Here is a 14,189-nt window from a genome sequence, read left to right on the forward strand (position 1 = left end):
GCATTACTGTAAATCAAGATTCCAAAGGAGAGATGTCGAGGTTACTCTTTAAGACAAATAATGACTGAGCTACTGCTAATGAGAAAAAGAAATAAGGTGTCTCTTTAGAATATGCTTGCTCTAAAAGCTATACAAAAATAATCATAATTCTCTTGTTTGGGGAGGAAAAACATTTTAGAATGCCTTTTTTTTTCCCAAAGATTTTATTTCTTTTATTATAAGACATATAGTTAAAAACTTGCATATTTTGAAAAAGATAGAAAACGGTAATAAAATGGACATTTTTATTAAGAAATATGTTCATAAATATGCTTTATCAAATGTTAAAATGGTTATTTTGCAAAATAATAATAAATAGAGCAGAGCTGTGGCATACAAGGGTCAACCCAAAGTACTGGAAGTTTTTATGTGTTTTATAAAAATTCAGACCTTTGATCATATTTTAAAATTTGGCATTTGGCACTCCAGGTTATCAACAATTTGGATTTTTAAAAATATTTTTATGATGGCTCTATGGTTGCAAAAATAATGAACATAAAAGGTCGTTTGACTAAGTAGAATTTGATGAAAATAATTTTCCCCTAAATAAAAAACTGTAAGACATAAAAGATATAATCTTTGAAGCTACAAGTGGTACATGTATCAGTTCTCAATACTACAGATCTCTGGGGGCACTGAACAAAAATTGTTTGCTAAGCTTTAGTTTCCAGCAAGGTCCATCATTTCTTTTCACGGTTTGATGGCATAATAATGTTCATGATCATGATGTGCCCAGTTCTACAAATCTAGCTCTGTAGATATAAGGTACATAGAAAGTTTTCCCTCCTTTTAATAAACCCTTTGACAGCTTTCCTATATTTGTTTATGACCCATTGGCCTCAAATTCACATACGAGAACACCGGGGAAAAGTTTAATGATGAAAAGATCCTGTCCTAGGCATTCGTTTGTAAGCTTCAATTCTCTACTACCCAAAGAAGAGAAGAAACACATGAGAACACCACACATGTCCTCTGATGAGTCCTGGGTGTTCAAGGAGCAAGGTCAGGCTTTTCCTGTAAATAAATACTGACTCTTTACAAAGCTCCCTCACTTCCCATGCTTCGAGTTGCCCATGAGGCTAACACACTAGTTCCCGTGCAATGGGAGAAGCCACATCTAGCAATACTTAAGTTGCCAATCTAATATAGATTATTGGTCCCAACAGCCTTCAGTGACATCCATCAGGGGGACATCTGGGTCACTGTGGGTGCCTAGAGCACAGAGAGGTCATGGCAGGATTTGGACTTGAGCTTGAAGGCCATATTCTTGTTGTTTCTGGCCACGATCTTGCCCCAGAAGCGCCTGGCTCTCCTGGGGATGCTCTCCCTCCTTTTCTGGTAGGCCAGCCGCCGCTCGATCTTGTCCTTGCTGTCCCGCCGAAGGCGCACCTGCCGCACGATGCCCTCGAACAGTTCCTTCACGTTGTGCTGGACTGCGGCCGAGGTCTCAATGAACTTGCAGTCGAACACCACAGCACACGCTCTCCCTTCTGGAAGGAAAGGCGGGGAGAAGATCGGGAGAGGATGAGAGCAGGAACCTGCACAGCACACGGCCATGCTGCGTGATTCCTGCTCTAAAACTGTCCTCGAGGTAACTCTAAATCAGCCACAAGTGCCATGGACACAGGAGGCCACTGTGACGCACTGTGTCCTCTTAGGAGTAAAGAGAAGGAAAGGGTGTCCCAGGAGAACCCCCCAGGCCTGCTTAATCCTCAAGCCCACATTCTTAACTCTTTCTTCTGACAGTTTCCTGAATTGAAGAGTTTTACTACTTGGCTTTCCTCTCTTACGAAAAAAAAAAAAAAAAAGCTGTCATGAGACGTTTTGAAAAAAATTTGAGGATTTTACAGAGGTATATACAAACTTTTCTGGAACAGTCTCAATTTCAAATATTTCATTGTGTTCAATGTCCATGTGTCTTCCAAATTTGGGTTTGGAAAGAAACAATTACTGTAGACAGTCACGTCCTGGTAGTAAGACATTCCCACACTAGCTATACATTGTCTTTATCAGGTTTCTTTTCTCCCGAGCAGGGCCAGGCAATGTAGTATTTTTATGATTGTACCGGGGACCAAATCTGTATCAGGCCAACAAAATCTCAAGGACCCTAAAAGCGCTTGGGTGACACCTCAGCAAATAGGAATTATCCCTGAACTAAGTATGAAAAAGCATAGGTGACACCATCAGACTGATTCCGTAACTGAAATTTAGGAAGTCAGGAATGGGGGTAGGAGGGAGTTTCTAGAGTTTGCAGGGACCAGAGGCAGCACGAGAAAAATTCATTTTCACAGTGAAACTCTTTCTCACAGTTTCTCTAAATCGGAGATGTCCGTCCTTCTGGCATGAAGATACTACTTTCACTTCCCTGAACTCTTAGGAACTCCATGGAGAATAGAAAGAACAAGGAGAAAAGGTTGGGGGCTGCCAGTAAGCTCCTAAGCATGACGATCTCTTCCCTAAAGGAATTCCAGAAAATCCCTGGGATGTGGGGAGATTGGAATCCTGCAGGTAGACCATAAAACTCCATTCGCATTTTAATAAGTCCCTGGTCCCTGCCTCATGAAAGAGGAAGGCCAGAGCACCTGCCTGAAGGCACACACGTGCTCCAGAGACCATTTCTACAGCACTCACGCCACTCCTCTTACCTGACACAGATACTTCTCTGCACCGCACTAAGTCACTTTTGTTGCCAACCAAAATGATAGGAATGTCCTCTGTCTGCCGGGCCCTGCGGAGCTGGATTCGCAGCTCAGATGCCTTCTCGAAGCTCGCTCGGTCTGTGATGGAGTAGACAATCAGGTAGGCGTCCCCGACTTGCATGCAGTGGTCTTGAAGCCACTCGTTCTCCCCCTGGTGAAACAAGAAGCCCTTCCATGAGCTCAGGCTGGCCTGCGAAATGAGGTGTTGTTTTGCAAAAAAACAATATGTATATCCTAAAGTACCCTTGTTGATAAGAGAAGAGAACTGCTTCCAACTCCCAAAAATGCATTGGTCTTCCATGCTTACAAGATGTCTGGTGGCTAAAGATTGCTAGCCTGGATAGTATTAATACCAAAAAGTTCTCTTTCCAATATCCTCTACAGCTTGAGTTGATATATTACACAACTACTATGCCAAACAGTATTTCCAATTTCTATCTAAAATACCAAAGATGAGCCTTTTCTGACTTCCCAAAAGCTTCCTTTGTTTTTCCCAAATGATGAAATTAAGAATTCTTTTGTAATAGAAGAGTTCTCAATAAACAGAAGGTCTAGCATATATGCTCAGAAGCCCAAGATCTTTAAAAAGCAAATATTGAATACTAGTATTAAGAATGTCAAATTCATATAAGATGGTTTTATGTAGTTTAAAATAACTACCCATACTTGTTTGCACTTTAGCTAAAACAAATACAATTTTTCGTGTGTGTTTTCATGGAACTAACAGCAAATCACTGCAACTTACTTGTTATTCAGAGCTCATTTGTGAATGACCTGTTTCTTGGAACAGTCATGTTCTTCAGTAGTAAATGCTTTTAATCAAGGAAATGAGCCCACCTCATCTGGAACACCAGCTGTATGAGACAAGGTCATCCTCACACCAAACGGCCTATTGAAAGGAAGCCCTGAAGGAATCCACAGAGAGCTACGGTTCTGCATACCTTATTTTCCCACATATCCAGGAGTATAACCGTTGCACTTTCCCCGTCAACAATCAGGGTTCGCTCATATGTATCTTCTAGAAAGGAAACAGTAACATTGGAGTCAGGCAAATATGCAACACTTTTACATAAGAGAACCATGTAGAAAATTATGCTAGAAAATAAACTTACTAAATAGGTACTAATTATGTAAACATACACACATTTGTGAAGGTAAATTATTATTTTTTGTCAACAACATTCTACATATATTCCTGCAGTACCTATATCTCTTGAATGTGTTATCACTAAACCATTTGAAGTAAAAGGCATTTGTTTTCATCATCCCTGGACCTTTTATATAGGAAATCTATTTATGAGGATAAACTCACTTAAGAGCTTTTGATTCTGATTCAATGGATGATTCTATGAGAAAACATTAGCTGCCTAGTTGAACGATAAGCCCCATTTTCTTAAGCCTTTGTGGAAATCCATTGTACCTTTCAGTGTGTGGTTACTGAACACTCACTGGCAATTTCAGGAACTCTGAGCTCAGAGACATTTCTCCTCTTTGGAGAAGTGCAAGAAAAAAAGTCTTGAGACTATCCCTGTTTTGGCTGCGGTTTTCTTCCTTTAAAAAAAAAATGCAGTTCCCTAGGAATAAATGGGCTTGTTTTTCCATCTTGAGTACAGCAGAAGTGCAGCCTCCAGCTCTACTTGGTAATGGAAACTTTCCTCCCTGTACTTGAGCCCAGATTGAGTGTAGGTGAAGGGTGAACGCAGTACAATGGCCAAAGCAACTCCAGCCTGGAAATATCCGTCGAGGAGGGGCAGGGGGTGTTCTGGGATTTTTGCAAAAGAGATTCATGTCAACCCCATACAACTGAGCTCAGTCCTAGTCTATTTTCACGTTTCCTGTTTCAAATTTCATGATTTGAAAATTATCATTTTCATAATGATTTATTATTTTTCTTGTTGTTCCTTTTGCCTGAAATCTCTTCCCTCAAATGTCCACAAGGCTTGTTCCCTTACCTCCTTCCGAGGGAGGTATTCCTTGACCATCGAGATTTAAAATTGCAAGACCTCTCTTCCACCAATATGCCTTACTGCCTTTCCTGTTTCACGTTTCTTCATTGCACTTATTGCCATCTAACATGCAATACATTTTACTTGCTTTTTTTATTATTTTCTGTCTCTCCCCTCCCCCCTGAATGTTAGGGCAGAGATTTGCATCTGTGCTATTTACTGTGTCTCCCAGCACCCACGATAGTGCCTGGTACATTACAGGTGCTCAGTAAAAATTTGTCCAGTGAATGCATGAATAATATAGCATTGTGGCTGTGAGCACAAGCAAACCTTAATTAGAACTTGGGTGCCATCTCTTATTAACTATGTGGCTCTGGACCACTTTCTTAAGCTCTCTCAGCCTCAGTTTTCTTCATCTGTGAAATGGGATTGATAATAGTGTCCACCCCTTAGGGCTATGTGATGATTACATACATTGAGCCTGAGCACAAAGTAGAAGCTCAATAAATTAGCCATTATCATCACTTCTTCAGATAAAGTTGGTTCTTGCCACACTCAGTATTTCCTACTACAGGTAAATCCTAGCTCAGGAGTGCTACATTGGGGGGAATCAGGCATTTCTTGTTTTATAACAGTGAGAGGTTTATAAGAAAAAAAAAATGTTCCTGGTTTAATGTTTCCTCACCTAGAACTGGAATCAGAAGAGGGAAGGGAAAGAAAACGTGGACAACTGAGAAGAAAGTTAACCAGGGATGGCCGTCTTTCTGTGAGTTTCCCCATCTCCTAAAGTGTCATTCTGCTAATCAGAGGTAATCGTTTCCGACTGGGGGATTAAAAATCTACTCTGCCTGTCAGGCTAGCCTTGTCCACATATGCAGTGTGAATGACATCACAGGGGGATGAACTCTGGCTTACTGGAGGAGAGGGCCCGATGACCTTACCATGCAGATTCATACAACCGAATGGAAATCATCGGAGACTGTGCAGTACAGATGGGGGCAGGGTGGGGGACTGACTGTGCCTTATGACCACAGAGTTTTTATCTTTTCTCCAAGAGCTCTCCTTGCACTCAGAAAACCCTCTCAATAAAGGACTTTTTCTGCCCTCAGCCCACCACTCACCACCCGAAAGCAGGTACAAGGGACTCACTTGAATGCCCAGAAGTTCAGATAGAAACATACTGTATTCTAATAGCTAAGAGAAAAAGTAAACCCAAACTTCCTCTTGATGTAAGAGATATCAGAACAAGTCTAGAGAAAGAAAACTAGACTATGGATTACAGCTGTGAGAATGAAGCCCAGTAGATCTGTCATTCTGGAAGTCTCCTACAAATCATCCCGTTGGAAATCTGGGAGCCTAAAACAATACATCTCCTTCCTGCTTTGTGCTACCTGCACCAAGGATTCTTCCAACACAAAAAATGCACCCCACATCCCATTTAAACTAATCAGGCACCAGCCTGCAAGTAACCAATGCTCCAGGTCTCTCTTCTTCCCTAAGTCACTCAGTGAATGAATGAGTGATACAACATTGTGGCTGTGAGCACAAGCAAACCTTAATTAGAACCTGTGTGCCATCCCTTATTAACTATGTGGCTCTGGACCACTTACTTAAGCTCTCTGAGCCTCAGTTTACTTCATCTGTGAAACGGGATTGATAATAGTATCCAACCCTTGGGGCTATGTGATAATCATAGATATTAAGCCTGGGCACAAAGTAGAAGGTCGATAAATTATCATCACTTCTTCAGATGGAGGAAGTCTTAGCGTTTTCAAGTGCTAATCAGCTGAAGAGAGAGAAAATAAAAGAATACAAAAGCCTGGAGGATCTCTTTGAAATTTGCTCTGGGTTAAGGTGTGTGGAGAAAGAGTTGAATCCTGTTGGCCTGTGAGGCTTTTCAATAACAGGGTCTGGGGCCATTCTCTTTTCTCCCACACTCTGGGTGAAAGCTGGGGGTGTCCACGCACACTCTGCATAGCAAGAGAACTCATCCTGAATGGGGTGGGGAGGAGGACAGAGGTTCTAGGGGGGCAATTGCAGTCAGCAGCCACTTTCCTTGGACCAGTGCACCTAGGTGTATCTTCCCACATCTGATCCCCCTGACAAAGACTCTCTCCTTGACCAAACTTTAGTCAGGCTCCTGAGCCCTCTTCTCAACTAGGTCTCTACCTTGGGCTTTTGTGATTGTCCCTGCAGAATCCAGTTTTAACAAGAATCCTGCTAAGCCAATTAAGAGAGAAGCTCCCACCCTCCATATCTGACCAAATTCCTCACCAGCCACCTTTGATGTCTTAGTCCTTAGCCTGACTTCAGCAAGAGTCCCCCTGCCCTTAATGGCTCCTCTTACTAACTTTCCATCCACTGACTCCCCTGCCCCAACCTGCTCCTTGGCCATAAACTACCACTTGTTCTTATTGTATCTGGAGTTGAGCCCCATCTCTTTCCCTATCGTGATAGTCTTGAAGCTTATTGCGATAGTCCTGAACAAAGTCTTCCGTAATGTGTTAATTTTTTTCTCTAAAACCCCTTGTGCTTGGAGGCCCCTCCTGCCTAAGACTCGCTCAAGTGCAGTGTGGAACCCACACAGATGTTCTTTCACATGCTGCAACTGGCTCTTGTTGCCCCCCAGAGGTTCTGCGTCTCCAGCATCCCTCCCCTCAAACTTTCAACTGCTTTCATAGCCCAAGGAATCCCAGGGACCCTTGGAAGAAATGCCTGCTCTAGGAATACTGTCCTCTCCTCTAGTGGCTCATGTCTGCTCTGCACATCTCGAAGGGCCCCAGCCAAGAGTGGCCACAGTGGTTAGGGGAATAAGTAAAGAAACCATCAGTTTTGGAAGATACACACATCAAAAGGAAACAGATTCCAAGTCAGCTCTAACTCATGTTTACTCTGCATTTACTATGTGCCAGGCACTATGCTACGTGTTTAAAATGTTATCTCCTGTAATCCTCATAACATCCCATGACACAGATATTATCCTGATTGTATTAATGATGATGCTCGAGGAGGTTAGGTGGCTTGTCCAAGACCACCCAGCTAAGTGAGTGTCAGAGTAGGGGTCTAAGCCCACTCCTCAGACCCTAAGGCCGGTGCTCGTTCCCGTGCCTCCCCCGTGTGTGTGGAGTGCCTGCTCACCCAGCTCAGGGCGCCCAAATCCTACTCGTCCTTAGGGTCCAGCTCACAGACCACTTCTTTCATGAAACCTTTCCTGATTTCCATAGCCATAAGTAATCTTTTCTCCTCTGAATTCCCACAGCACTCTCCTTGTACCACGTTCAAGACACTTTCCACATCCTATCTTGATTTACTGCTCGTGTATATCTGATCTCTACTACGTGCTCTGAGCATCTCTAGGGATGAAGCGCCACGACTCTTTGCCTGTCCCCACAGTGCCTCACCGAGTTCTGTGGATATGTTCAGTAACCAGTAAGGAATGAATGAATGAACAAATGGAATTACATGTGCACAGAAAGTCATAAGATTATCAAATATAACTGTAACATTGATCTTTATTAGGAGAAATAATGATGAGAATACTGAGTAGATTTTTTTTCTTATGGTTAATGCTGGAAAATACAATGAAGGGGTGCCTTGGAAAACCTTCCTCTTGAGAAACGTAAAGCCAGCTAGTGATTCCAACAGGACCTACAGACAAGGGATGTAATTCTAAATGGTATAAATTAAGTTACTCAAATCGGACACATTAGATAGGATGGGTCACCTGAGAAGTTTCTCACTGACAAACATTCTCTGCTTAAGGAGATAAGGAAAGAATTCTCTGTCTCTCTCTCTTCTTCTCCCTCTCAACTAAGAGATTGCCCAAATGGAGAAGCTCACCTTCCCAAATTCCAGGTGTTCTTAACACTTTATGTCTATAGGGATAGCACTCTCTGGATAGACACCACTCCATTCTAATGAACAAACATTTTTGAAAGTCAACTATCCATTAACTGTTTCAATTCCTCTCTTTAAAAAAAGAAAGAAAACAAACAAAAAAAAAACCCCTCTTTTTTCCTTATGTCAATCCCCAAAGCACTTTGCTACTTCTCAAGGCACTCGTTAATTTTACCTTGCTCTGATACAGCCACGGACACTTAGCTCTCACTAAGAGAGCAGGGTGTACTCTTTCACCACTGCATACCCCAGAGCCAGCACAGAGCCAGGCACGGGCTGATGCCCCCTTCACTGTGCTCTAGTACTTAACAGCATTTGGCAGCTAAGTCCTGCGGCTTCAGGGGATAGTGGAAAAACACAGGATTTGGAATCAACTACAACCAGGTTTGAATCCTGGCCATACCATATACTAACTTTTTCATCCTGGAAAAGTCACTTAATTTTATAAGCTTCATTTCTTCACCTGTAAAATAGGGATATTAATACTTAGAAAAATCATACCAATTTGGTATTATCAGAAATATGTGTGGAAAGTACCCAGCACAGTGCCTGGCACATAGCAAGTTCCCCATAAATAATAGAATGAGAAAAGCACCCAATCAAGATTATAAAATTCCAAATTCTAAACCTAGATTCCTAGGTAAGCCACTTTGTCTCCCTGGGACACAATCTACTCATACAAGTACCGGAATTTTGCAAGGACCAAGTTGATTGACAGCAACTATAAAGCACCTAGTAAATTACCTCTCCCATTGCAAATGTTCATTCCAAACATTCCTTCCTCCCTTCCCTCTCTTCTAGCAAGTCACCTGCCAGCCTTTACAAAGGAAGAGAGAATCAATTGTATAACGCTGGCCCTATTTCTTCCTTGAATCTTGTTTAGCTATAGTTTAGCCAAGCTTCCAGAAATGAGAAGAGAAATTGATGTTACATCAATGAGTCATCATTTACAGCCCAGTTCCTGAGCTGCCTCATAAAACAGTGAACTCCCTGGCACTGACAGTCAAGAAGAATAGAACCTTCAGAGGAAATGGGCTATTGGTAATGAGGAGTAGGAGTCACATGCATCAAGAGGAGGGGGGAACTGAGTCACCCCTGAGGCATCTTCCTCCTCGGAAGGCTGTGATTCAGTGTGAGTCGAAACTCAGAATACAGATAGACCCTGTGACTTGGGGTTACACTGGATGGGTCTTCCTTCATTTCTACAGCTGCAAATAGGGACACACAGCTACCCTGGTCAAGTATGCTAAGACTGAAGCCACAGCTGAAAGACCCTGTATGGATACCATTAGCTATTAGGATCCTCATATTATTTCTCAGCATACAGGGTTGCCTTTACCCATAGTTGAGGAATATGTGCATTTACGAGATGTCACCTCAAATCAGTTTTGGAAATAGGCAAGGCTTAAATAAATAAATATCTTAAATGAGATTGTATGGGGAAAATTGTTTGAAAGATGGTAAGATTCTATACAAAGTATCATTACACTTCAAAATTTTTTTAAAAAATATTGTATTTCAAATACAGATTCTGAACTATTTCGAATGTCTCTAATATTGGTGGGAAAAAACTGATGAATCCATCCTAACAGTTTTTTTCAAATCACTTGGTTTGAAAAAGGTACAACCAAGGAAAAAGGTTGTGTTTATACTGAGCTCTTGGAATAAGGTCTGGGTAACAATCAGCAAAAGTCAGAAGTGGGATCCTGATCTCTGCCCTCTTTAATCAGCCCCTTTAGACTTGGAATCTAAGAAGTTCCTTATCTGGCACAGGTTCAACAGATTTGGTCATGTCTACAAGCATTTTCATTTTCTTGTCCCAAGGGCCTATGCCAGGGCTTTTCTGGGGACTCAGATTCTCCAACCAGTGCCAAGAATGCATAACCTCAGCTCCCAACTCTGCAGATAAATGATCTACCCACTGCTGCTCTTTCTGCCTGGACCAGTGCTGACAGACAGAAGCCACTGGGGCTGGGCCACCTACCTCCCAGCACTTCGCAGTCACTGTCCATGCTGTCGTGTACGCCCGCGAAGATGTTGGCCAGGGTGGACTTGCCCACCCCCTGCTCCCCTATGAGCACCACCCGGTAGTAGGTGTTCCCCGACTCGGAAGAGATGACTGAGTCCGTGGAGTCGGAGGACCAACTCCGGCGGCAGTGGTCCTCAGGGGTGGCAGACTGGCGGTGGCGGTGGCTATACTGATGGGGCTCTTTCTGGACCATGAGATGCCTGCCATCGGCCGGGATGCTCCAGCGCTGCTGCTGTGGCTGCATGCCCACAGTGCCCTGGCGCATGGTGACATTATTCAGAGTCATCGTTGGGTCCTAGGGAGCAAAGCAGCCAAGACACCAGCATTAGTAAGCATGAGTGAGCGCTCAGGGGGCTCAAACACACACTCATCAGTGATATTAGATGAGGGAAGAACCAAGTATCCCTAATATAAGGAACACCAAAGAAACAGTCCCAAACCCCAGTAAGCTAGGCTTTCAACATGGCACACACACCCCACACTGTTAGTAACCAGCTCCTCAGGCAGACTGTCATTTGCAAAAAGAAAAAGTACCATTAACATTGCCCACTGCCCATGGGCTTCCTCCATCCTCAAAGAAGCCTTGGAATCTCCACTCGGAGCTGGCACAGAGGCAGCTGGAAGGAACCAACAGCGTCCAGAGATGGCTTGCAAGGCGACAAGTTGATATTGCTGGGGACCAGCTGGCCAGGTTAGCTACTCTGGTCTAACTGCAGTTCTTAACTGCACCAGCGTCCAGCAGGCTTTTGTGCCTCAGTGCGAAACACGTGGCAATGACATCACTCCCCCTGGCTGGACTGGACAGGCACTTATTGGAACTTCCATGTTTAGTAAAGTCGCCCTGATGCTCTCCAGCTGCCTGAATAGACCGTTATTGGGGGAGGGGAGATTTCTGTTTGAGGTTTATGCCCAGCTCTGCCCTCTTGCCCACAGATGCCGTGTTTAAAACATCCCAGCCCCAAGCCTAGTCGTTCTGGCAGGCACGTGACCTGCTCATGCTCAGATTTATCAAATTGGCAGATAAAGTGCTTCACTCTTATCAAACCACGTCCACTCCGAGAGTTCTTCAATTCAACTCAGATTCCCACCTTCTCGAAGCACATCAGAAGGCCAAACTCTCCTAAATGACATTCAACAACTCAGCTACAACTTTCTCTTTGCAAGACTACCTCGCCCTGCAGGGAGGGCTGTTCTCCCAGGCTATGTGAGATAAAGTAGAGGCATTCACGTTTGCATCAGCAAGATCCCCGCGTGAGAAGGAGAAAGGCACAGACCATCCTCTCTCCACGCTCACCCCAACCCCTCCGCCACTAACCAGGGCGACCGACCGGTTTTTCCATTTTAAAAGCAGCAACTTAGGGGGCCGACTTGCATTCAAACAACAAAAGCATGAAGCGTCACTCCGGCTGCCCTCTGACCACCTGATCCTCCTGCACTGAGCTGAGGAACCTGCTGATGGGAAGCGGCTCCCCTGCACCCGAAGCTCTGCCCTCTACCCGCAAGCAGCAGCGCGGCCGCACCCTGCAGGTTTCTTTGCTCAACTTCCAAAGTTGTGCGGGCGGGAAACGCCCACTCCCCCCGGCCCTGCCCGCGGCGCTGGGACAGTCCCTCCCGGGCTGCCCCCCTTACTTGGCTTGCTGCGTGCGCCGTCGGTCGGCCCGGGGACGCCGCGCGGGGACGCTCCGCGGTGCCCGCCGCCCGTGCCGCTGCTCGCAGGCGCCGGGGCCCCGCGCTTATAGCGAGCCCGGCAGACCCGCCGCCCGGCTCTTCCGTGACGTCAGCGCCCCCGCCGGGAGCGGGCGGCTCTGCAGCAAACTCCGAGTTGCAGCCACTTGGCTAGACCAGTGACTCTCAGTCATGTGACCGCTCTCCCTTTTTAAAAAAAATGACAGTTCAAGCCTGGGCCTCCTTTCTTTTGTTTTTTCTTTTTCCCAGGTGGACACAGGAAAACGGAAAAATACATTAAGTGCAAGCTCTTGCGAGCTGGAGGAGGAGGCAGGTTTGAGTTGGGAAAAAACAGGGATGAGCCGTGCGCGGAGACTTCAGCCTCCAGGATGGGGCTGCAGCCACCTCGAACGGCCAGGGCGTGTTTTAGCTGCATCTTCTGCAAGGAAAACAGCCTCTTCCTGCCGCCTGTCACCTTCGCTCCCGTCAGAGGGGAGCGGAGGGAGCCGCACTCTGTTTCGTTTCCCTTCTCTGGCAGGGACCCAGAGAGAGGTGAGGAAAGGGGACAAGACCTTGAAAGGGGCGGTTTTGAAACATAATTAGGGATCCAAGCAGATTGTGCTAAATATTGCCTGCCCTCCTGCTCCGAGCCAGAATGCTGAGGCCCCTCGATCAGGGAATTTAATCAGCATTCCAATCAGCAGCACCTCTGTACCAGCATCCCCGGCACGCTGGGCCTCTGGCATGGAGCCAATGCGTCCCAGCCATGGGGATGAGCGCTGAGCCCAAGGCCCCCGAGAGACTCATGGGAATAAAGGGCACAGGAAAATAGTAACTAAGTACCTCTGAGGACATTTACTTAGAAGGTACTGTTAGGCCTCCGGGGACTTTAATCCTTACTTCCATTCTTCAAGGTGGATTTATTGCTACCCCTTTTCATGGAGGAGGAAAATGACTCATGGCCGGAGAGCTTGCCCAAGGACACACAGCTCCTGTAAGTTGCAGGGTCGGGATTCGAAAGCTGGTTTGCCTGACTCTTTGCACTGCACCACCAAGTGAAGGGTTTCAGTGACCTCTTCCTGGGGACATGGGCATTTCCCAGATGCTGTGTTTAGAGATGATGTTGGCTTTTCCAATATATCCATCCGCTTTTCCAGCCAGCTTCATCTCTGGGTTGGCTGGTGGCTCCGGGAAGCTGCCAAAGGCACCAGAGTCTATTCAAGTGGCTGGACTCTGCAGTGATTAGAGTCGATTCTCAGTTATCCCGTAGGCATTTATCTGCTTTGGGGATTATCTAAATACCCAGCTGCTGAGACCTGCCAGGCCCCAAGCTGACAAAGGCAGAATCCACAGAGTAAAAAAAACTTAGCGCTCAGGTGTCCTGGCCCCAGTCTCCTACTTAGTTTATATGTGACGAAGCTGAGACCCCGAGGGATGACGACCACTCAGGAAATGGCAGAGCTGGAAACAGAACCTGAGCAACATAATCTTCTGGACGATGCCTTCACTCTGTCAAGTCTTTCTTCTGGGCTTAGCCAGGAGGGAATGGCTACAGATGTGGGGAAAGGAGAAAAGGGGCAGGGGAGGTAAGGAGGGAAAGAGAAAGTTTGTTCCCACAGGTATAATCACCCATTCCATTCCAAAAACATGTCAAGTAGTTTGTGGATTATCTGCATATTAGAATTATCCATGCTTTTTCCGTGCTAAACCTCTTAGTCTGTCAACTGGTCTCAACAGAAACATTTTGGGGATGAAGACTAAGAATAAATTAGAGTTTATAAGCATATCATATAGTCTTTCAATTCTACTTTTGCCTACTAATAAGAACCTAATACTTCACATCAATAAGAACCTAATTCTATGCCTAAGAAATATCTACTACAAACTATTTTTCATATGGTGTATATGAAACAT

The 14,189-nt window shown here is 45.0% G+C and overlaps 1 protein-coding gene across 3 annotated transcripts; it reads right to left on the reverse strand.

Moving 5' to 3' along the window:
• Positions 1 to 270: 270 nt before the first annotated feature.
• On the reverse strand, positions 271 to 12,319 carry GEM (GTP binding protein overexpressed in skeletal muscle). 3 transcript variants are annotated; one of them, XM_063079680.1, is made up of 5 exons: positions 12,240 to 12,319; positions 10,566 to 10,905; positions 3,680 to 3,756; positions 2,685 to 2,889; positions 271 to 1,529 (listed from the first exon to the last, which is right to left on the reverse strand). In XM_063079680.1, exons 2-5 carry the CDS (start codon positions 10,894 to 10,896, stop codon positions 1,252 to 1,254), a joined length of 891 nt encoding a protein of 296 aa, XP_062935750.1. In that variant the 5' UTR covers positions 10,897 to 10,905; positions 12,240 to 12,319; the 3' UTR covers positions 271 to 1,251. The 3 variants fall into 3 exon arrangements, with proteins under 3 accessions (XP_062935750.1, XP_062935749.1, XP_062935748.1); XM_063079679.1 differs by lacking the exon at positions 12,240 to 12,319 and adding an exon at positions 11,145 to 11,315 and having other exon boundaries at positions 10,566 to 10,866; XM_063079678.1 differs by lacking the exon at positions 12,240 to 12,319 and adding an exon at positions 11,145 to 11,315.
• Positions 12,320 to 14,189: the final 1,870 nt, after the last annotated feature.

The sequence above is a fragment of the Cynocephalus volans genome, chromosome 15 (assembly GCF_027409185.1).
Source record: "Cynocephalus volans isolate mCynVol1 chromosome 15, mCynVol1.pri, whole genome shotgun sequence".
Taxonomy (NCBI): Eukaryota; Metazoa; Chordata; class Mammalia; order Dermoptera; family Cynocephalidae; genus Cynocephalus; species Cynocephalus volans.